This window comes from Podospora pseudocomata, chromosome 4, assembly GCF_035222375.1.
Source record: "Podospora pseudocomata strain CBS 415.72m chromosome 4, whole genome shotgun sequence".
NCBI lineage: Eukaryota > Fungi > Ascomycota > Sordariomycetes > Sordariales > Podosporaceae > Podospora > Podospora pseudocomata.
This window is the reverse complement of record NC_085888.1, coordinates 1,535,319-1,558,028: the sequence shown is the minus strand read 5'-3', so window position 1 is coordinate 1,558,028 and position 22,710 is coordinate 1,535,319. Positions and strand designations below refer to the sequence as shown.

Genomic DNA, 22,710 nt, shown 5'->3' with positions numbered 1-22,710 from the left:
CAACGCTCTGCTGCTGACCAGGCTGGTGGAACTGGTTGGGGGCAGTACGGCCGAGCAATTCCTGCCCTATCGCATAACCCTTGTCGCCAATCCGCCGATACTGGTGGACCGGTTGATGAATAGCCACAGCGCCGGGACGTTGTTGCCCAAGTACAGGGTCTGGCTGTTGGCGGGGCTGGCGATGCAGTTGTAAAAGCGATGGATCGATCTGTTCATTACTGGTAACGTACTCATCATTCCCACGGTTTCCAGGATACGGAGGTTGAGATTGATAGACATCAAAGATGCCCATTCTCTCCTCATCGTGGAGGTCCATATCAAAATGACTCTGCGTGGTAGCGGGACGAATGCTGTGGATGTCATCGTCAGGCTCTCGAAGTCTGCGAGAATGGAGAGGTCGTTGGGCTGCAGGACGACTGCAGAGCTGCTCCCCAATGACGTTCTCATCATAGCCCGGCTGGCGAGGTTGATGAACTTGGTTTTGAGCATGCACAGATTGTGGAATCCACCCTGGAACAGGAATAGCTGGGATTCTCTGGTCAGGAGTTGGCCGGGCTTGCGTGCGAGAAGCACCGGAGAAAGAAAGCAAGACCTCGCGACGGATACGAGCTTACTTGGAAATGCTGGACGATCTGGATGATTTGATGGAGCCTGATTTAACCTCCCCACCCTGCTGACGCTTCTGAAGGCGCTCAGCTTGAAATTGTTTCAGTGTCCTGTGGGGTCTGTCATGAAACTTGGTATCATGGCGATTCCGGTTTGAGCCTCGAGTGAATCCCCTGGGAATTCTAAGACCTGACTGTAGATCCACAACCGTACACCCCTTGTCGCAACGATAGTTGCTTGCTGTTTTTGGACCCTGTTGCTAGGTACTCTGGCCTTTCTGGTTTTGGTTTGGGTAACTCGCTTCTGCTAATGCCGTTCCGAGCACCTTTGGTCTTGGCTTTGTTGGTGTCGTTGTCCGAATCCTCGCTCGACTCTTTGTCACTCAGAAGGAGGTCAGATATTGGTAGGTTTGAAGAGGGTGAGCGGGAGGGAGGTTGGCCTCCAAAGCCGCCACCTGAGGAGCCTGGCATGGAGAAGAGCAAGAGTGAGCAAGAGTAGGTAGGTGACAGGAAGAGCGGGAAAAAATTCAACCACCCAGAGAAAAGTGAATTGCTCTCTGTCAACAATCCCCACTCGTCGAGGGGGTCGGCAGCATGTTGGGGGCAGAGTATGAACCCTCTGGAGGTGATCTGTGCGCATGGCAGGTCGAGATAGACGCGATGAAGATGAGGTTTATATACGTTGATGATTCTATATATATATATATATATATATATATATATCTGCAACTCCTGACCTTAGCTTTTCTGTTCAAGCTAGCTCAACCACCCCATCAAGTTATTGGCTTATCCCAATCCTAGATCACATCATTCAGCTGCTAAAAATACTTAACAAACTTTCTTTTTATTCCCATTCGCGTTATTAAAGGCTTGGAGACAACAGGACCCAAACCGCTGCCAAAACGTGAAGGGTCACGAGCGTCCTCAGTTTCTGATTCCGCATACCTAATCGGCCAGCGTCAAAATGTTCAACACCCCGAATCTTCAAAGAGCTTCCCCCAAAACCTCCATTCCCTTCACCCTCTCAGACATCATCTTGATTTACGATTTCAATCATCCTCCTCTTCCTCAACTTTCAATCAGCCCACAGCACACACCCCTATTCAACACCCGCAGTAACAACCATCTTCCCCCACAAATTCGACAGTCTCGCATGTTCGTCCCAACTCTTCAACTCCTCCAGCATCTCCCTCTGGGCAATCTCCACCTCATCTACAACCTCTTTCACCAACCCCTGAACAGCACCCTTCTTCTCTCCCGCTTCGGCATCATCTCCTTCCTTGTTGACTGCAGGTTTCGGTCGAGTCTACCAATCATCAGCATTCAATTCTACTTCCAATCCCCCACCGTCAATACTAACCTTCCCAACATGCCCAACCCCATGCTTAACCCTCTGATATTTGTACAACGTCCCTTTCCTTGGTATACCCATTCCCACACATAACCCCCTTCTCATCTCGGTGCTCACAGTACACCTTTGGGGTCTTAACCCCACCCTCAGCTTGGGCGGACTTTGCCATTTTTTTTTCGTTTGTTAGCGGTGGCTTGGCTGACAAACGGGCGGGGGGGGTTGCGACTTTGAAGCTTTTTTTTTCGCGGGCGCGGGCAAGGTTTCTGAGACAGAAATCGGTGAGCGAGAGAATGCTGGGGACTGAGTCCTGGCAGGAAACACGCCTTTGACTGTGGGTGAGTTTGTCTGGCTTGCTAGAAAATGAAATCAGCTATGAGATTTTGATAGTGCTTGGGAGCTTGGGAGTTTTGAAAAGCTGACGGAGGGGTACGTAGCTTGGAGGCGGAAGCTGTAGGCAGAATGAAGCCGTGGTGGGTGTTGCCCTGTACTTAGTTGATTTTATCTTGAGAAAGTCGCACGCTTGGTGTCTTCAACGGTGATGCTGACAGGTGTGTATGACAGAGCTATGAAGGAAACACTTGACGTTTGTCTGTTGCGGTGACATTGTCGACGGCGAGACCATACAATGATGGCATGATGATAAATAGCGGATCAAGATCATGTTTCTGATGAACCTCGGCTTCTGCTTGTATTCAGTTGATATCTCTGACTGGATGTACTGTTTGTGTTAAAGGTTTTGTGGCTGTGCAACACGCGTCGTCTTTAGATACCCATACTCAGCTATTTCCCAAAGTAGTCAAAGGGCCTCGAAGAGCCTCAGAAGCATCAGTTGAATGGTTTCTGAACTGCCTTGCTCTTTTCACCCCACCGCCATACACAACCCCCAGCTTACAAGTTGATATCCATCACCCCTCTGTCATCGACCATCCTCCATAAGCCCTCCATCGTAACCCCTCCTCCATCACCCCTCCTCCAACGGACTATTATCACATGCGCCACCATCACCAGTTCAGAAATTTTCCAAACAAAAAAAATGTATAACGTTACGTATATACCTGGGCTATCTTTACACTAGAGTACCATGAATAACTGACTATCGAGTCCCTTTGGAGCCTCATGCTTCATGCCAGGGCTTGTGTCCAGGCTTGAAAGTGGTGATATATGTGGGCATATTGCCCTAAGTGTTGGACGACATCATGTATATACTATATAGCCACCACGGCCCCAACCTATCTTCAGATAGGATCTACGTGCTCGGCGAGCCGGGCGGGCCAATAAACGTTACACACACACACATCAGGGCTTGTGTCTCTCTGCCAATCATCTCAGAATACATAGAAAACCTTCACATTCCTAATAACTGCATTCTTGAGAAAGTCCTTTCCCTCATAAACAACCACCATGTCCCTAGTCAACTCCATTATCCTCAAAATCACCGTGCCCCTCCTGATACTGACTGATGTTGACAAATATGATACACTCCCATCCCCATTGGCAAATCCATGCTCCCGATAACTCCTCCATACTGGTGAAAAGCAAATTCTCTCATTCCGCCGATAACAAATTCCGCTCCGCCGATATCCTCCATACACCTTCTTCTGACCGTACAATACACCCCCCTCATCAAAATTCCTCCAAAAAGAAAACTCTGAAAAGAAGCTCTGTGAGAATTCCTTGGACCTGAGTCAAAGCCAGGGAGCAACTGGACTGCAGCTTGGATGTAGCTCACTCCTTTTCCTCGGGGTCTTCGCCACCATTATCCTCGTCATCCCCATTATTGCTCTCGGCATTCTCAACGGCAGCACCATCCCCCTTCATTGCTCTCAGAATTCTAAACAGCGGCACCATCCACATCGTGGCTCTCTCGGTAATCAACCGTCCCCATCGCTGTTCTCAGCATTCTGAATGGTAGCACCACACCCACTGTGGACCAGAGATTCACTGGCCTCGTTTCGCGTTGGAGAAGGACTGGTGACTCTGGGCCGGGTCAACAGTCGGGGATCGACAAGTTCGTCGCTTGCTCGACGCTTCCCGGATCACATCTGGGGACCGCTCGAGTTGGAGAGAGGTTCAAGGTTCCTGAGCTGAAGCGTCCAGCAGGAGGTTCGTTGGTCCCAAGCGGCATTATCGTTGATGAGGTGATCGTAGGCATTGGCGTGTTTGGCATTTCTCACCGTGCGCCCAGCCTGTTGGGGTCATCGAGGTAACACCATTGTTGATGTACACGCTATGCGGCAGGTTGTCCGTCGTTTGGTTGCTGAGAGTCACCTGGTCGGAGGCTTGATGGCTCTTGTAGCTGGAACAAGGGGAGGTTTGATGGTGGCTCATCGGGCCAGCATTCCAAGTTCCTGCCGGTGTACCCTCTATTCGAGATGTTGGCTATGACTCGGTTGTTGCGGTTGATTCCGTATGGAGCTTGGTGGTTAAGCGGATCAGCAGGGTACCGAGAAGGCGCGGAAGCTGGACGTTGACTAACTAGAGCATTGTCTTGGGTATACTTGTTAGTCGGCAGGTTCCCCGACCCCTGACTGTTGACATTCAAGCCATAGCGGGTTTGATGGTTCGCCGCATAGACGGGGTAGGCGGAATGAGCGGACGTGGGGCGTGGGCTCATCACGCCAGTGCTGTTGCTGATGTACCCAGTACTCGGGAGTTTTTCCCCGTGGCTGTTGACATTCATGCCGTATGAGCTTGATCGTGGGCCGGATTATATATGGGGTATCCAGAGGGGGCGGCAGACGAATGGGCCAGAGCAGGAGTAACACCGGGAAGTCCAGCAGTGTTCACTGCGGCCGGCTTGTGCCAGGACCTGAGGCACAATTCCGGAAGACCCAACAGTGTTCCCCGTGGCCTGTGTTGCGGGGAACTGTAAGCCTTGAACAAGCAAACATTATGTATTCATAGTATCACCTGGACAACCCACGAGGGCAAGGAGTTCACAGCCCTGAATCATTCACAAGTTGCTATTCATACTTCCATTGCCGTACTCAACCGAGTCCCGCTACTGAGACCCCGTCTTTTCAGACCTATGTATCACCGTAATTCCCATCGTCCTTCAGGAAAAGGGTTGAACCACCCCAAGAGGGCGAGAAATACTCATCTAGACTTGACGATCCCTCAGCTCTATCATCTCTCTTCCTTCACATACAACATCCACCTCAGTCCCAGTCCTCCTCTTCGTCATCGCTACATACCCGACGTCGCGGCCGATGCCCTCCCCCAGCCGGCCCTTCATTTTCAAGCTGCCGCGCCAGGTTGTCAATAATAAAGGCCTCCCTCTTCTCCCTACGCACGTTCAAGATGTGACGCCACCCCCCACCCCAGGGGAAAGCAAGCTCGATCTTGTCGGGATGGTAGTACCCCCCATCCACGAACCACTGCCGAAGCCTATCCGCCCCCCAATTTCTCTGGTTGTTAATCGACGTCAACATTCTCTTCGCCCTCGACTCGCTGCAGTCGTTGCAATGTCGCGGGATGGGGACCACCAGCTCCTCCTCGGTCCTCCTAAGCCAATCCGGAAGCGGCGTGGCCCTATGGTGGGACAGAGTTTTGGGGATGTTGTAGTACGGAATCTCACGCCCGATGCCATAGACTGTGAGAGGGTGTCTGCAGTACTTGTCGTCGAGAAAGGACGGCTTGTGGCGGCAGATTGGGCAGAGCACGACCATGGGGGGGTAAGGGTCGTCGATGTCTGGAAATGTGCTGTACCCTTCGATAGCATTCCAATTTGAGACCTTTTTCCTTGTGAAGGGCGCACGGGGGGGCATGGTGGTGACTTTGGCTGGAAACTGCGGAGCGTTTTAGTCAAGGTAGGTGTACCAAGGTCGAGTATACACCTCGAGTATGAGCCAGCAAGAAGTCGGAATCATGGCCGTATGCAGATACTGAATACATACGTAGACCGCCCTTTTTTCATGTAAGTTGGATTCTTTCGTTCTGTTTTTCTCTTCATGCTATCATCGTATTCTCATCTGGCATATATGTCCGCTTCTGCCGAGGGTGGACTTGCATAAGAGGAGACAATGGCATTGTCGGAAACCGGAGATTGACACCAATAACGTATATTATAAGCGAGTCGTACATATAAGCGAGTCGTACAGTCTCCACCACCCTACAACAACTATCCTCAATTGCAACATAACAACACTAGAAATCAACTCTAATTACATCAGAAACAGCCGAATCAGACGATTCTACAGCCTCCTGGCAAGTACGTGCATTATGGCCAGGCTTGCCGCATACACCACAGCATTGAACCTTTGTACAAGCACCCCCTACACCACTACCATCCGGCTGCGTTTCTTCCACTGCTTCCCCACCCACGGCCTTCTGGTCAAGTAGATCGTGTGCATCCTGCACAGTAAGTGATCCTCCAAGCCGCACACGTGTTTTTTGGCTCTCCTGCGCTTGCTTAGTGCCTCGTTGGCAAGGTGGTACTGCGCGGCCAAGATGATAAAAGGAGGGATGGCCCAACCGAGGGCATTAACTCCCTGGATTACCGTTGCCCATTCGCGGTTACCAGGCTGGGCTAGTTTCGCCTTACTAAGGCCGTCCGAGGTCGTAACTACCATGCCCGCGAAGATAATACCCATCATAAACCCAGTCTCGTCGAAGTTGTAGATATCGTCATCTACAATACCGTACTTAGCCTTAGTGTTCCGTACGAGCGCAAACCACTCGGCAATGACCTTTGGATCCTCACACTTAGCCCTCTGGTAGTCGTATCTACGCTTAAAACGCGTACGGAGCTGTGGCTGGCGTTTGACGAAGTTATGTGCCCAGAGCTTGCCAACAGGGGGTGCGTCGCGTACGCGTAGCAGTTGGTTGGCCATATCATCTACACTACGCAATCTTGGTGGAAAAGCTCGCGTACATAGCTCAATAATATATCGGACAATAGCTTCCTCTTCCGATTGAGTCAGCTTTTTCGAATTGGGTGTTATATCGCGTCGTGCAGGCCGGCCGGCGCGTCGGTTAGAGAGAGTCATAGCTGGTACGTTGTAGAGCTTAGCTGCAGCTCGGAGGCTTAATTTTTCATTGATTCGAAGAGCCTCAAGGGCTAAGAGTATCCTGGCTTCCTTTGAAGTAGGAGGCATATTGGGTTGTGGAAAAAATTGATGTTAGGTGTAAGGAGGGCGCGTCGTGGTGGAGACTGTACGACTCGCTTATATGTACGACTCGCTTATAATATACGTTATGCCCTATGAGTCTTTGTTGTAGCATCCGAAAGCCAAGATTTCTCGCGCTCGAACCGTGGGCTTTGACCCGAAGACAAAGAACCACTTTCCTCAGTGCCGGGCTGGAGGAAGAGCTGTAAATCAAATGAGAATCAGTGATAAGCTGTATCTACCGACGAATTGAGGATAGGTAGGTAAGTTTCCAAACTCATTTCCAAAAACTGCCCAGCACAGCTCTCATACATCAGGTGCCTCGTCGAGGCTGTGTAACACCCCAAGCTCGAGACGTTGTAATGAGCAGTTGAATAGTCCAGGGCGTTATCTTAAAAGAGGAGAGTCGTAGATGCTTGCGGTTGGCGGATCTGTGGATCGGAACCTAGTACAGCATGTCCGCCAGTTTTTCGATGATGTCATCGCAAACAAAAGTATAACATGTTTCTCAAGTGCGACAACAGAGTCAAGTGCAGCATCAGGAAGATTTCAGGCCACATCCAGGAACCAGGCGACTCCACCGTCACATACAAGCAATCACCTTCCTACCTTAGCTAGAAGATGGCAATTACCCGGTCGCTCCTGCCTCGTTGATGACGTTCTTTATCTGTTGAGCTTGCTTAACCATGGAAAGGATCTACCAGCGTCTCGGTAGACCCAGAATCGGAAGGAGGTGACTGAAATACTCTCCCAGCCCCAGCAGCCATACATGGAGGTTTCAAGCAGGGTGCGAGAATTCAAGCGGTCAGTCAGCTTGGGCAGAGAAAGATGAGTGTCTTGAGCGAAGGGGAGGGGTAGTGGTGGTGAGAACATGGAGAGTTTGAGATCCAATCAACAAGTACCTAGTGGCTTCCTTTGGATGTGGTGTTGTTCGAGGGCATATTGATGGAGATGAACTGGAGTTGGTGGTGGTGATGCTGGTTCGGCAAAGTCTAGTTTGGAATACAGGGCTAGTCTGTGTTTTGATGCGTTAGACCTTGGTTCAGTAGGTTCATGAGGATCACAGAGTTTGACATGCTCTCGGAGACTTAACGAATTACTTGGATACTCTTCTGAAGTAAAGGCCACAAAATGCTTCTGCCAGGCATTTAAGGATGGCCTCTCCGCCCACAGCCTGTTCCTCAACACCCAAAAGTCGATTCCCCTGCTTTTATCAGCTTGTTGCCATGACAGTCCCGCCAATCATTACACCTCCTCCTAAACACAAGACCATCCTTCTCCTATCAATCTCGCTCCACCGCTTCTCCGCCTCTTAAACCCACCCCTCAAACCCCCTCACCCCTTGCTTAACTGTCTCAATCCCCACCATGACATTCCCCTCCACCGCAAAGAAAACCCCCATCTTGACTCTCTCAACCCCCCTAAGCAGCAGGTCAAACTCCCCCCTCGACTCCACAGCAGGTCGTGTCAGCGCCGACGCACCCCAGCCTCCCCAGCCATACTCTTCAGCCCATTGCCGCTCCTGCTCTTGTTGCATCCTGACATCGTGCTCCAGCTTCATGATCCATGCTTCGGCGATGTTCAATATCTTGTTCACCCTTGAAACGATGAAATCGTAGGTCTTGGGGTCGTCCTCAAAGTTGGAGTATTCGGGTCGTAGCACGAGGTCACGGAGGGAGGCGACTTGGGCGGTGAAGTCGAGGAGCATTTCTTCGAGTTCGTCGGAAGGGGACATGTTTTCGGTTTTGGGTTCGTGATGGGATGTGGTATTCTGGTGGTTGATTTTGGAGAAAAAACGAAAAGTTAAGCCGCGGAGAAAAAGATTGGCCGGATGACTGTTTGGGATTGAGTCTTGCACTTAAGGTTGACTTGTGGGAGTTTGACTGCCAAATTGCCAGAAGCCTGCCCTCACTCCAAAAATGAAGCCCCAGAATCAGATGAATGAGAATGGTAGGCCTGGGTGAAGCTACGCGGTCACCCGCCCCGGCTGCCCACTCCAACCCCTACACAGGACGTCGATTCTAGTAGTCCCGTCAATGATGCTAAGCTGCGTCCTTTACGCCTAGGGTCGTCAATTTCAAATCACCACCTAGATAATGCATGTACCGCCCAAGGTACTTTAAATTTCAATTGAAGCTTAAAGACATGCTGCCTGAAAACCGAGGTTTGAGGACAACTTCTCTCGACTGACAGCGTCATACTAGGTAGGCTGATATTGTATGCAGGTAGGTAAGTAATGGGAAGTAGATTCTCGAGGTATTGCCGCTGGGTGGTTCAGGTCAACGTAGTCGGCTCCAGTCTGTTATCGTGAGTGACAGCTCTGTCGTATCATTCTGATGTTTGTTTTGCACCACGTTACAACCCTCGTTCCTACCTGGGATAACACAGCAGGTGGTATGTTTAGGACACCCAGTGATCCAGACCGATTACAGCTCGTGCCTGGGAGTACACCTTCATCAATCCGAGCCGATCTCAGGCCTTGCAGCTGCTCAAGGTAGTAGAGGTCAGTTGATCCAGCACTTCACTCGAATTCCAGACTGGATCCATCCCCGCTTCCCCAGCTCTATCCGCGAGCCTGCTGGCGACATTACCCATCCCACCGACGATAGCCAACACTTGAATTTGAATCCCACCAGCTATGGCGCCTACTACGTGTATCTGCCCCGCATGTCTCAACCTAGACTTTGCCAGTTTTGATGCAAGCCCGGACGGCAGTATTGACGAAAGGCTCTAAGTTCTTGCCGCTGCCGCGCTACCGGGCGATTTCTGTGGAAACGGTCACGGATGCTGCCGAGAACGGATGCGGTCTCTGTTGGGTTTTGGAGCCGGGTATATCCCATTTTTAGAGCGATATGTATAGGGATGAGTATGAGTATGAGGATGAGCATGAAGATGAGCATGAGGGTGAGGGTAGGGATCCATATCATGACAACACCGTGGCCGGTGGGGAGCTGACTCGCAATCATTCTGGGGGCTCAACCGATGGTCCTGCTTCACAAGACGGAGAACACCAAGCAAAACCGCTAGAAAAGAGCGCTGGCAGAGACGGGAAGCGTCGCCTCCATGTCTGGCACGAATTACGACCGGCGAGAAACCTTCAAGTGACGCGGGTAGGTCCTCGACCCCACCATAACATGCAAAGAGTGGTCAGGCCTCGGCTGGACTTTTTTGATGAGCCCAGCACCTATCCAGCCCGGGCAACGGGATGTCAAGGAGTATGTCTGCGGCCTGGTTTTTTGGATTCCTTTGGAAGGGCATCCATCGTGCCGGGAGTGACTGATCTCGAAGACAGCAGCAGGGTGAGACAGCGGTGGTTAGACGGGTGTAAAGATTACCCTGTCTGCTCCAAAAGGTCGGGGTATCTGCCGACGCGCCTTTGTGATGTCTCGCATTCGACACCAAGGTTTGATGGAGACTGCCAACCTGGCTGGCTCGGCGGCTCTGCGTTACATCACATTGAGCCGCTGTTGGGGCAAACCAGGCTTGGACGCACTTCCGCTGCGCACGACGAAAGAGACGTACAAATCAAGAACAGAGGACATCGAGTGATCCGACATCCCTGTTTTGTTCCGGGATAGCATCTCTCTGGCCCGCGTGCTCGGTTGTTACTTTCTCTGGATTGATTCACTTTGTATTATCCAGGACGACATGGACGACTGGCTCACACAACCTGCCGAGATGGCCGATATCTGCGCCAATGGCTATTTCAACATTGCAGCTGCAGCTGCTACAAATTCTTCGGAAAGCCTATTTAGTGAGCGGCACCAGTTTGTATGGCTAACAAACGGAATGTGAATGTGCTGGGCTCCTCTACAAACCTCTACCACCAGCGCGTTTTGTGTTTCTGTTGCGTGGGAGATCTGCCAGGCGCTTTGTGTATCTTGCCTTTGCGCAGCGATCTGTTGCGCTGTTTGTTGTTGGTTTTCTTGATTTCTTTTGGACGAGCACACACACCGCAGCCCACACCATAAACTTTCGATCAGACGGGCAAGAATCCACCGCGGAAATCCACGTCCGACCCTCACACTCGGTTACCCACAGTTATGTTTTGGGGACTTGCTCTATCGGTAAGAAGACCGTGAGCCCATTGTTTTACCGGGCGTGGGTGTTTCAGGAGAGAATGCTCTCACACCGCGTCGTTTATTTTTCGAAATCCGAGCTTCTCTGGCGGTGCAGACATACCATGCATTTCGAGTGCGGCGACATGGACAACATCTCAACGAACTTGACGCAAATCGAAAGGCTGCATGTGGCGGCGAGAAGGCAAGAGGATGGTTTCAGGCCCCCCAGCTACATGAATTTGGCTCGACGTTGGAGGACCACAACTAACAATGAATACGGCAGCATTCACCGACAATTTGCCGAGATGTCAGAAGGGAAGTGCTCTTTGCAACGGGCGCGTGACTTTTGGCTAGAGGCCATGTCAGAGTACTCAAGCATGGTGCTCACGCATGAGTCGGATCGGCCCTACTCTCGTGCCGGCATTGCGCGCCGGGTTCACCCAGTGACGGGCGACAGGTATCTTGCCGGGCTGTGGTTGGAGGACTTGGCACGAGGTTTACTTTGGGTGGGCATTGCACATCCCATCATCAGGAACACCTTGAGAATACCTGGAATTTCATCGTGGTCCTGGATGTCATTGACAAACCCTGTTACCAAATCACCTTCCGCCCATTTCTGCATCTCTAATTTGCAAATGGATTCACGTTTGAGCATTTGTCGGGGAAGAACCTTTGCGCTGACGAAGGCTGATGACAACTTCGGGGCTGTTTTGGATGGCCAAATACATCTCGTTGCCCAGATGCGTGGCGCCGTGGTACACGAGGACGTCCATGGTCATCTCTTCTTTCATAATAAAGACGAACACGTACCAGTGTACATGGATTGCCCACAGGACAAAACGGAGCCAGTCAGTGGTCGAGAAGTTTTATATTGCCTATTGATCGGAACCGGGGACCCCCTCTTGGCAAGGCGCGTCAGTTAAGGGCTTTTGAGTGCTGCGGGCTATCGAAGGGGAAGATTCGGTCTATCGCCGCGTGGGGGTGGGCTTAAATGATGACGAAACGCTCTTTGAGGACAGCGATGCACCTGTTGCTAGGGTTACGATTATTTAGCAGATCTTTCCACTCAGTTTTATGTCAGAAGTAGTTATAACTACCTATTCTTGTACAGACGTGGGATCTCAGTTATACATAGTACGGCAATTCCTCAGTCGGGCACATTAAGGTACTTTACCAAGATCATTTCCTTTACCTCGTTGATTGGGCGTAGACCGCTCAATAAAAGCTTGCCCCTATCTTCTTCCTCATTGTCAATAGCCAGTGCCTCTGAGTGTAACTGCCGAGAGCGAAGAGAACAGACATTGACGCTACTGCGGATCAATCAGAACCATTTCTTCCAAATACAGGAAGAATATTCATGCAGCACTATGAGCCAGCGGCGCAAATGGCGGATACGCGAAGCAAAAAAACGAATGATTGGTGATTTATGAAACCCTCTTACATTCCAAGGTCACCGGACCTCCTCACCAAAGCCCACACGAGCTGTGTACCTGATATTCTTTCAAGTCTTCAAGTCTTCAAACTTTCAAACCTTCAGCTTCCAAAACCTTCAAACCCCTCTTAATGGTGCCATTGACAAGGGACAATGATAGGTGGCTCATGAACCCTGGCCTAAGGTAGCAATCAAGTCCAAAACAAACATTAGCGCACTGTCGTCCTAGCCTCGTGTCCAGCATCCACTTTATTCACATCCTCACCATAGAAAAGGACCTTTCGAAATAACCATACGCTCATCATCATCATCAACAATCTTATCACAACTCTCTATCAAAAACCCCTCTCAACCTCCTCCCCTCCCAAAAAAAGCCAACTATGCAAAAGCCACCCAACAAGGCCCCGTCAACCTCATCTATAAAAAAAAAACATAAACAAAAACCGTTGCCCAATCCCCCAAAACGGGTATCAACCTTGGACCAAAAAGAAAAACAGCACGCATAATCCTACTGCGCAAAAAGACCAACTTCCACCCACAACAACCCCCCTCACTCCAACCCCATCCTAACCTCATCCCCAACCCCCCAACTCCCCTCCTCCTTTCCTGCATCCTGCATCGCCAGCCTAGTCTGCAAAGTCCCAACACCCGCATCGTCATAATCCCCCGAATTACTCCCCAAACTCCCACTAACCCCGCTCGCCCTCCTGCTCCCGCTCCGTCTATGTGACGACGAGAGCGAGCTCGCATCCGTCACCCTCTTCCTCAGCGAAGAGGGCTTGATAAACCGTGACGTCGACCTGCTAGACGTAGACAGCATAGAGGCAGAGTCGTACTCCTCCTCCCTCTCGAGCGCCAGATTCTCCTTGCTTTCGTTTGTAGTCGGCGGGCTTCCCACCGTCATGGTTGTGGGTGTGCCAGGTGTGGTGGGGGTGAGATCGATGGACGGGATAGACTTCACATCGCTGGCCGCAGCGGCGGCATCCTCAGTATCTGCCTCGACAAGCTCAGCATCGCGGTACCACTTTCGTCGGCGTGTCCACTTTCCCCACCCATCTTGGCCCCTCCGACCGTTTTGCCACTATCTCATCATTAGCACCCCCAACAAAACAACGATGCCACAAAAACAAACCTTATTGTCATAATAAATCCACCCCACCTTCCCTCCTGGCCCATCATAATCCCACTCCTTTTCCCTATCCTCCGCCATCACAGCCTCATCCGGCACCCCATCCACCTTCCACCTACTCCCCTCCACCCACCTCCACCGCATATTACTCCCGTCCTCCACCTCGGGCAGCTCAAACTCATCCCGCTGCGGCACAGCATTGTTATGCTCATCCGTCCACGCCGGCCTCTCATATGCAAACAAACTCGTCGTCCAACCCAGCCCGACCCAGCGCCGCTGGTTCTCATAGATAATAAACGTAAATCTCACTCCGGTATCCTGGCCCCCTCTGGCTCGGCGCAGGGCCTTGGTCAGCTCCGACTCATGGCGAGTAGCCTTGTTAGTGCCAGCTGCCGAACTTTTAGTTTTGGTCGAGACAGCACTGCTGCTGACAGTGTTGGCAGCATCGGCAGACGGTGTTGCTGTGGTTGTTGCACCTGCCTTGACAGGTATCTCAAACTGCAAACCAGTGATTAGCGTCAAGAACTTTCTGATAGTGGCGCTTCTCCAGAGGATAGCCCGAGTGACGCGCATCACTCGAGCATGCCAGGTAAGGATAATGGTTCCAAAGAAAAGAATCACCCGGCGGGTGGTGATGATCCTCAGCGGGGGCAGCGTAAGCGAAAACCAAAACGGCGTGCAGAGCAAAATCCGGACAAACAATGTCGTCAACGCCGGCCGGGTGGTGGCTGACGTGGCCGTCTGCTGCGTGCTCAAGAAATCCGTCAACTCCAACAAGGGTTCCAGCAGGATATTACACCGAGCTGTGAACTCCTTCAGTGTCTCAACAATCTCATCCAACGTCTTTTGATGTCGTGTATTCGTCGCCTCCGACATCGAGCTTTGATTCCTCTTGTGTCCGGCCGTAGGAGTCGCCGCGGTTCCATTCTCTGTCTTGGTATTCTTTTCCGGCAGTCCATCCACCAACAAGTTCTTGCTCTTGCTCTTCTTCAACGTCTTGGCACCGTTTGCATCCGTCGCGACACCCGTACCATCCCCTGCACCAAGTCCAGGCTCGCTCCAACTGCTACTGCTCAGCGGGCTGAACCGCCGGCCGTACATGCCCATGATGAGGATCAACACCAGTATCAGAGGTCCGGTGGCGCGCATGAGAAAGTCCCCGTAGAGCACCACCGCCCAGAAGAAGGCCACGAGCAGGAAGCTCTCCCACGCATCGCCCGTTGTCCATGTCAATAACCCGACGACATTGTTGAGTGGCAAGAGAAACGGGTGGCTGTACGCAAGGGCGCGTGTGATTTGGGGGGGTGTCGCGAGAAGCAGGGGGGACTTTTGGTGAACGAGGATGGTGCTCCTCCTCTTCGCGGCCGAGGCGGTGCTCGGGTTCGTCGAGCTCAGGGTCGCGGGGGAGAAGATGGCATAGGTGGGATTCGGGGCGGGAGAAAAGACGGACGAAGCGGCGCCATCACCTCGCGACGGGGTGGACGGGTGTTGCGAGTTGGGATCCAGCTGGTCGCTGCGCTGGGCGCGAGGGGGGGCCGACATGTGCGTGAGCCAAGGGGGTTCCTGTTCGTATTGGGGCAAAACAAATTGTCAACGGATCAGTTCAGTCATCCCATGCTATGATGGATGGCTGGAGTCGAAAGGGGAGGCTAAGACGCGCAAGCATCGTGGAGAGGTCCGAGTTTGACTTTCCGCCTCATCAGTGTCGATGACGCTGACGTAGGTGCCGTAGGCGGAAGCTTTTGGGGTTGTTCTGGGGACGTGCTTTGGGGGGTCGTGACCAGCTGCCCACTGTCCAATCAACCGCCAAGAAATGTGCCTGGATCAGCCAGAACCAGACTTCCAGGCTTTGCTGTGCGACGAGTGTCTTGCGCCAAACCCCCGGACTAACCGGTAATCATATGAAACGGGAGAAAGAGAGAGAGCGAGCGAGAGAGAGAGAGAGAGAGAGAGAGAGAGAGAGAGAGAGAGAGAGAGAGAGAGAGAGAGAGAGAGAGAGAGAGAGAGAGAGAGAGAGAGAGAGAGAGAGAGAAAAGAGAGAAAAGAGAACTCAAGAACTTACAAAAGCAGCCATTCAAAAAGGTTGCTCGCGGGGAATGCGCCAGGAACGGCACCGAAATTGATGTTCACGTCATAGGCGACAACCGTCCTGACCTGACTCTGATGGGCGATGGTACGGAGACGATGATGATAATGCCACACAGCCAGCCAGATAGAGAACAGGGAGACAACACATCTTTAATACCAGGCTATTTCTCTGGCTTCGGTGTCTCTCGTCATGGGATGGGAACGTGAAAGAACCCGACGCAAAATGCCACAAGCCCAGCACGTGAGAGAAAGCCAAACTGGAACATGGCGCCAGCTGGCGGCGCAGCTAACACGCACTGGAATGCCGACTTGCCTGGACCCCGCACCCGCCAGCTGCTGAAGTGGGCGGAATCACATGCAAATCAAAGCACCTCAACGGGCAAAACAAGCATTTGACAAGATAAACAAGATAAATATGCGTGTGATTAGTAATGTATCTACAGTACCAGCTAATGATCAACTACTTTTCCCGTCCAACAAGAGCTAACTCTGCAGCCTCTAACCGCACCTGAACATCAAACAGCGCTAATGAGACATCTATAAACCCGCAGAGTGCTTTGCATTCCCTCGAATCCAAACTCCGAACACTTGAGGATGCCGCTCGCTCCCAAACCAACATGTCGCAGAAAAGATATATGGAGATGAAAAAAGAAGCCAGACGAACAAATGAAGAGAAGAGCAAAAGGCAGAGTGCCAAGGGGACAAAGATGTAGTAAAAGCAAGAATGTGAGGGACACGCTTCACGGAGCGTTGGCGATACTGGGGCATTCTACCGCCTTGTTCCAGGCTAACAGACGCCGGCAAAACCTCCTGGCTTGGATCTTTCCAGACTCGAGGCGTTCTTCAATATTGACCCTACCCAATTCAAACACCAGTGTCAGCGTTTTATCCCCAATGAACTCGATCGTGACCTCGCAGCTGCCTCCCTCGCCACGCATAGACCGAGCCGCAGTCTTGATCTGCTTGGGGTCGATCTGGAAAGACGAGACAGCTTCTGGTGACCCCGGGACAGCTTTCAGAACCCCGGTAGTATGATCGTCTTCAATGGAGAAAAGGGTGCCGGCGATCTTTGAGTTGAATATTTCTTCGTCGCCCGCTCGAATCGCACCAATTGTGAATGTTTCCGGCTCTTCGCCCGCTTCTGTCTTGATCACGGGGAAAGATGTCTTCACCGGGAACTCGCTAGCACCATAAGCCTCGCTGGCAGAGGGCGTTGCCAGAGGTCCAGCACTAGGGGAAGTCTCCCTTGCGCTGGCCAAGGATACGGTTGGGGCTGACGCGGACTCGGTTGCCGATGGGAGGGGGGTTGGATACTCCTGCTGCTGCGGTGGAACAGGCTCAACAGACGGCAAGTGATACACAAAGGCCGGTGTGGCGGGAGTTGTCAGTGAGGCAGGGGTCAGGGATTCGCTCTGAGCGCGCTCCTGGTCTCGCTCGGCCGTCGTCGTACTCTGGTGGACCGGGGCTGATTCAGCCCTGTATGGCTTCTGACCATTTGCCACACCGGTGTTGACGACGATGGACGACATGGGCTGTGGCGATACGATGGAAGTCGCTGGTTGAGTTGTGGCAAGCACATTCTTACTCCGGGCATGGATTTTCTCCACTCGCCTTCTTTCGGTAGACGCTCCGGGGACTGGGCTCCGTCGGGAGGGTGGCTCTGCGCTGGACGCGGCGCTCCGTGAGTTGATGGCTGTGAAGCCAGTGCTCCGTGCAGGCGTCTCGAGATTGATGAGAGCCTGGGCGGCAATGGCTTGCGCACTGGGGTGTGGCAACTCCTTCTCGGTCTCTGTGCCTTCGTCGGGATTAGACACGCTCGTCCGGCGACTGTCAGCAGTTGCCATGTCGATGTCATTGGTAGAGTTGGACATTGATTTGGTAACAGATTCTTGGTCTGAATCCGAACCAACATCCGCCATCTCCACGTCGTGTTGCTGCAAGGGTTGCGAAGTCGCCGGCTGTGCGGTGGCCAAGCCAGCGGTCAAAGACGGAAAAGACACGGATGCGGACGGAGACGGGCTATCCGCCATTTTCTTTGGCAACGGGGTCTGGGCAGGGCCGACGGGCTGTCCCCTCGCAGTCATATCTTGTCGAAGATCATCGTAAGTTGGGTACTTTCGAATGGTTTTGGCGTAGTACTCTCGCGCCACCGCCGAGTGGGGAATCTCAGAAGTATCGCCAAAATCAAAAGGAGTCAGGTATTTGGCCTCAATCCATCCAAGTTGCCAGCTTTGCCTACCCATATTGTTAGCGAGAAGGGAAGAAACAGAAAATAGTCGCGACTGTCTTACCGGTCATTGCTATCGATGATGAGCACTGGAAATTCCCGCTTCTTCACGAGGGGGCCGCCAATCCCGTACCCTTCGGCCCATCCTTTGATCCTCCTCACTTGACCCTTGTCATCACGGTCATACTCGTAACACTTTGGAAGCGGACCGGAAAACAAGCCAGCGCTCTCGAGGGTGAGCTCCAACAGACCAGCCGAGTTCAGATTCTCCTCGTCCCACGGCAAAATCACAACAGGGTGTTGCTTTTGATCGGCAGTACAATATCCTGTATACAGCCCAGCCGGTGCTGGATTCGCAATCCCAGAAGCCGCCTTCCGCTGTCTGGAGGCGGCTGCGCTCAGGGGGCTGCTCATGGGGGTTCCATTCTTGTCAAGCTGAGGGAAGCCCTTCTTTGCCCGCTCAGTCTTGTTGAGCTGGTTGGCGTTGAAGGGCTTGTAACCATTCTTGAAGGCTTCAATGACCATCCTGTTGTTCATCTCCATTAACTTGTAGTCGCATCCTTCCACAATCCAACCCAGCGTTCTGATAGCCTGCGTGTGCTCTTTAGACATCCTCCCGTGTTGAGCACTAGCCAAATGCTTCGCAGCCCCTCGAAGTGGGTGTTCTCCAAAGTTGACGCCGTGCTCCTCGCAGCGAAGGATGTAGTAATCTCCACCATCGGGGAACTGGATAATGATGTGCTTGTACTCTGGGTTGCCGCCTCCCCACACCTCACTAAACTGGACTGTCCGCTGCGGACGGACATCCTCACTGGCGGTGGGAGTTGCGCGCTCGAGATCGGCACTGCTGGGTGTGTGGTCTTGCTTGGCTCGTTTGACGTCTGGGGGAGCCGAGTCGGTAAGGGTGGCCTTTCTCTTGGGCTGCTGTCCTTCCTCCACCGGACCAGGACGATGCAGCTGAGGGGGGAGGATTGGAGGCAGAACCTGGCGTTCATGGGCCGAAGGGTTGTTGGTTCCGTCACTCTTGGGGTATGTCGGATGGAGCGGTGGCATTCTGCCTGGAGGTGTAGAGTACATGGCAGGACCATAACTAGGGTTCCTGTGCCAGCCATTTGTTGTTGGCGCTCCTGGAAGAATACGACGGCCATTACTGGTTAGCTGTGGCTGTGGGGGAGCCATCTGTGGCATGGGATGGTACATATTCCGCATGGAAGACGAGACTGGCGCTGGGTGGGCATGCATGGATGATACCGGGGGTTCTCGGGACCCATTGGTCTGGGGTGGAGGCTCCAAAGACGAGCGCATTGTCGGGGGGTAGTGTGGTGCAATCGTCAGAGGCCCGTGTCTGACAGGCTCCGAGGAACCAACGAAGCCTCTGGGATAACCAGACACGCTTGGAGCCATGAGCGGCCCATGTGGATTGTTAGGCGGGGCGGTAGAGGATGACAAGATGGGCGGCTGCGGCCTTTCGGAAGCAGGCAGCTGGATATCCGATGAGCAAATCGACACAAAGTTCTGGGCACATCCATCGAAAACTTACAGGAGGCGGCCCCGACGTAGAAGGCGGCGGCACATCGATATTCAACACGTTCTGCCACTGGCTGGCCTCCATTTCTTCATACCGTTTCCTCAGGGCAGCCAGTTCCTCGTCATATTCGCGGTCCAGATCCCTGGCCTTGAACTGGTTTACCTCCTTCAAAAGCTTCACTATCCCATTGAGAAGTTCAGGATGCCCCTCCAAGGCGAGATACCTTTCCCGGTCAGTCCGAAACCACGAGTCGAGGTCCATCTTCTTGTTATCAAGCTTCAGGCGCAACTGCTGCTCATCGACCTTGCGACGCTGCTTCAGTTCCAAAATGTGCGCATAGTTTTGCACGAGGGGATCTGGTTCCCCCTTGGAGGCAGCCATTTTGGGGTGTGGGCTTGGTCGATTCCCATGCTGCCGAGACATATCTGATGGATGACCCTCAGGTTGCCGGCTGTAGGAAGGGAACTCTGGAGTCCTCGCATATGGTGAGGTTGAGGTGGTCATTTTGAGGCGCCGGTCTGGCGACGCGGCATCTGTGATTCAGTGTTAGCGGGGGTTGACGGTGAGTGATGAGCGATGGGGGAGAAGAATGACTTGAATGAGATGAATGAGGCGAGATTGGCAATTGAGATGAGGTGGTAGTCGCTTCGGGTGAGAAAAGGTTCACCAGACACATGTTGCACCATGGCACCGCGAAATGCCGATGGTGGTGCGTGTGCAGGGATCCCGTGTCGCAAAATCATCACACTCGAGACGAGATGGAAGCTGGGAGTTGGCAGCTGGGAGCTGGGCAGGAGCGGTAATGTGAGGTTGAGGGTGAGAATGAGGGTGAAGTTTAGGGTGGAGGTTAGGGTGGAGGTTAGGGTGAAGGTTAGGGTGAGAGTCATAGCAAATGATGACGACAATGATCATGTTGATGATGGGGGTGAGAAGGGGGGGGGGAGAGAGAAGGAAGGAAGGAACTAACATATGGTACTGCAGCAAGCGAAAAAAAAAAAAAAAAAAAAAAAAACAACTACACGCTATACATGCGATCGGTAGTCGACTGTCTCTCACCTCTTTGTTGTAGCGAGGGCGAGTAGAAACAACACGAACTACTACCTCTAGATGGGGAGTGGGAGGGTGTGTATCGTTGGAAGTGAATGAGAGGTGATGATGGCAGGTGGTGAAGGTGTGAGGTGGTGGTGAGGTGTGGGGGATGGAGAAAGTGTAATGGAAGGTGTAAAAGTGTAAACCAGAGGAAAGCGGGAGTCGAGGCAAAGCTTCGTGGTGCAGGGAGCAAGTAGTAGATAGCGAAATAGCGAAACAGATTAGAGAATATTATTAGAACAGGGGGGGTGAGTGGAGCAAGTGGTGTGTAAAGTGCCTGGCATCTTTGGTACGACGGGGCCACACAGTGCTGAAGGCGCAGTCCAGCAACGCGCCTAGGCTCGATCTGAGCGGTTGGCGTAAAAACTAGCGACCAGGGCGACAGGGGTCGTGACAGTATAAGATTGGCGCTAAACAGGTGTTCCGGACCACCAGGAGCCCCCTAGCAGGCCCCTGCTCTCCCAGCAGCACCAGCACCGTCGGGTGTGATGATATCTGCAGTTGCTCCCGTCCCTCTCTCGAATATTTTGACTCAGATCATCAAAGGGACACAAGACAACAACAAAAAAAAATGGAGCATCTAGTCGGCCTCCTTCCATTTCTCTCTCCCTTTTGTTCATTTCAATCATGCAACACCCGACCTGGGCTCTCATGGAGATGGATCCTGATGACACCTTTTCAAAAAAACAAAAGCCGATCCATGCGACTCCCAGAAATGCGAACTGATCCACCCTCAAAGTCCCGGCATGGCAATTTGGTGCGCGCCCAGCTCCGATCTAATTGATGCCAGCGGGGGGATTTTGTATTTCTTCTTACCTGTTAGGCTCCAGCCACGATCCATCCAAAGTGTCATTCAGTCATCCACCCCCCGCATTCATCATTGTCGTTCCTTGACACTATCGTCGAATATCTTCATCACTGCCGGCCTCTAGGTAATTGCCTTGTCGCAGAAGGGCAGTGAGTAGCGTTCCCGTCTAACCCCTTTCCGAAACCAAAACTGCTGATCTTCATCGCCAAACCCGTCGCCATCGGGTGTTTCACCCCCCATAGTCTCTAAACATCTCTGAGCCCGCGGCTATTCGCCATCCCTGTCTCTACTATGTGCCGACGGTACGTGCGTACGGCATATCGATTCGTGCCATGCCCTCTCTATGATCTTGTCGCGATTAGTTACCTGTGTCACTCTGACAAAGCAAGAAATCATAAACAGCTCAGGCAGAACCTTGGACCATGCAGCCAAGAGTCTGCCATGAGAGGCTATCCAAAGCCGCATAAGCAAGGTGCGCCCAGACGCCGCATAACCAATCCACGCCTGCAGGGGAGCCTTTTAGAGAAGGGGAGGGTGCACCAAGCGAGCTGGACCGAACCACGGGACTAGTTCCTCGCGTCTTGTGTGGATCGTGGGTCCAATGATGCCATTACCTCGGATTACGTGGTGACTGTAGTGTGTATGTACTCGGGGTACGGAAGTAGATTGGGTGATAGCGACGCCGCTGATTTGTTGCAAGCTGAGGAGGGCGACACAAGCGCTGATACTTTTGTCATGCGGTACTCGCTCGTATGAGCAAGTCGTATCGGCCCAACCAGTCACCATGACGGTTCCACTAGCTAGACCTATCATTTTGGCGATGTACATGACGCCACCAATATATAGCCCGACAAGCTGCATCTCGCGCGCCATTGGGCTTTGATTGCTCCCGTCGATATCACATCCATCCGCTCTCCTCCTTTTCGTCGCGCTCGCAAAACACCACTGGCATGATAACAACACAACAAGACAAAAACACTTGATGCTGGGATCCGACACCAGCCGGAGTCGGACTACGACACTACAGTTCCATCATCAGCTTGGTCGGGACCCAGAGGATTGGACCAAAAGCCCGAAACGCGCAAGCTTCGCCAGCAGGGGCAGGGGCGTGGTAGTACTCGCCCCTTGAGTGGAGATGGGAAAGTCCGGTGATGAACCGTGGCGCCACAGAACTGACTCGGTGCCACCAGAACAAAAGATTGATTTCTAGGAGGCAACAAAAAGGGACCATATCAGCAAACTTTGTTGAGATATCTGGAAGCTCTAGCGGACGGTGAGACAACT

General features: G+C 52.5%; 5 protein-coding genes across 5 annotated transcripts; 1 reads left to right on the top strand and 4 right to left on the bottom strand.

The window, feature by feature from the left end:
* Positions 1-1,373: 1,373 nt before the first annotated feature.
* On the bottom strand, positions 1,374-2,125 carry QC762_0065960 (uncharacterized protein; the record flags this gene model as incomplete). Its single annotated transcript, XM_062883677.1, has 3 exons — positions 1,374-1,911; positions 1,966-2,018; positions 2,074-2,125. 3 exons carry the CDS (start codon positions 2,123-2,125, stop codon positions 1,705-1,707), a joined length of 312 nt encoding a protein of 103 aa, XP_062743449.1. The 3' UTR covers positions 1,374-1,704.
* Positions 2,126-8,376: 6,251 nt separating this feature from the next.
* QC762_403488 (uncharacterized protein) lies at positions 8,377-8,799 on the bottom strand (the record flags this gene model as incomplete). The annotated part of the gene is made up of 1 exon (XM_062889800.1): positions 8,377-8,799. The coding sequence occupies one exon, from the start codon at positions 8,797-8,799 to the stop codon at positions 8,377-8,379; it is 423 nt and encodes a 140-aa protein (XP_062743448.1).
* Positions 8,800-10,445: 1,646 nt separating this feature from the next.
* Positions 10,446-10,859, top strand: QC762_403490 (uncharacterized protein; the record flags this gene model as incomplete). Its single annotated transcript, XM_062889801.1, has 2 exons — positions 10,446-10,582; positions 10,643-10,859. 2 exons carry the CDS (start codon positions 10,446-10,448, stop codon positions 10,857-10,859), a joined length of 354 nt encoding a protein of 117 aa, XP_062743447.1.
* Positions 10,860-13,107: 2,248 nt separating this feature from the next.
* Positions 13,108-16,007, bottom strand: QC762_403500 (uncharacterized protein; the record flags this gene model as incomplete). Its single annotated transcript, XM_062889802.1, has 3 exons — positions 15,749-16,007; positions 13,690-15,249; positions 13,108-13,638 (listed from the first exon to the last, which is right to left on the bottom strand). The coding sequence occupies exons 1-3, from the start codon at positions 15,758-15,760 to the stop codon at positions 13,108-13,110; spliced, it is 2,103 nt and encodes a 700-aa protein (XP_062743446.1). The 5' UTR covers positions 15,761-16,007.
* A 163-nt stretch (positions 16,008-16,170) lies between these two features.
* QC762_403510 (uncharacterized protein) lies at positions 16,171-20,890 on the bottom strand. Its single transcript, XM_062889803.1, has 4 exons — positions 20,497-20,890; positions 19,542-20,062; positions 18,066-19,483; positions 16,171-18,009 (listed from the first exon to the last, which is right to left on the bottom strand). Exons 2-4 carry the CDS (start codon positions 20,031-20,033, stop codon positions 16,515-16,517), a joined length of 3,405 nt encoding a protein of 1,134 aa, XP_062743445.1. The 5' UTR covers positions 20,034-20,062; positions 20,497-20,890; the 3' UTR covers positions 16,171-16,514.
* Between the last annotated feature and the right edge of the window lie 1,820 nt (positions 20,891-22,710).

Bases quoted from the DNA above. Each gene is read 5' to 3' on its own strand.
- QC762_403510 (XM_062889803.1), bottom strand. From the start codon at position 20,033: ATGACCACCTCAACCTCACCATATGCGAGGACTCCAGAGTTCCCTTCC. The intron at 19,484-19,541 runs GTAAGTTTTCGA...TCGGATATCCAG, and splicing joins CTACGTCGGGGCCGCCTCCT to CTGCCTGCTTCCGAAAGGCC. The intron at 18,010-18,065 runs GTAAGACAGTCG...CAATATGGGTAG, and splicing joins ATCATCGATAGCAATGACCG to GCAAAGCTGGCAACTTGGAT.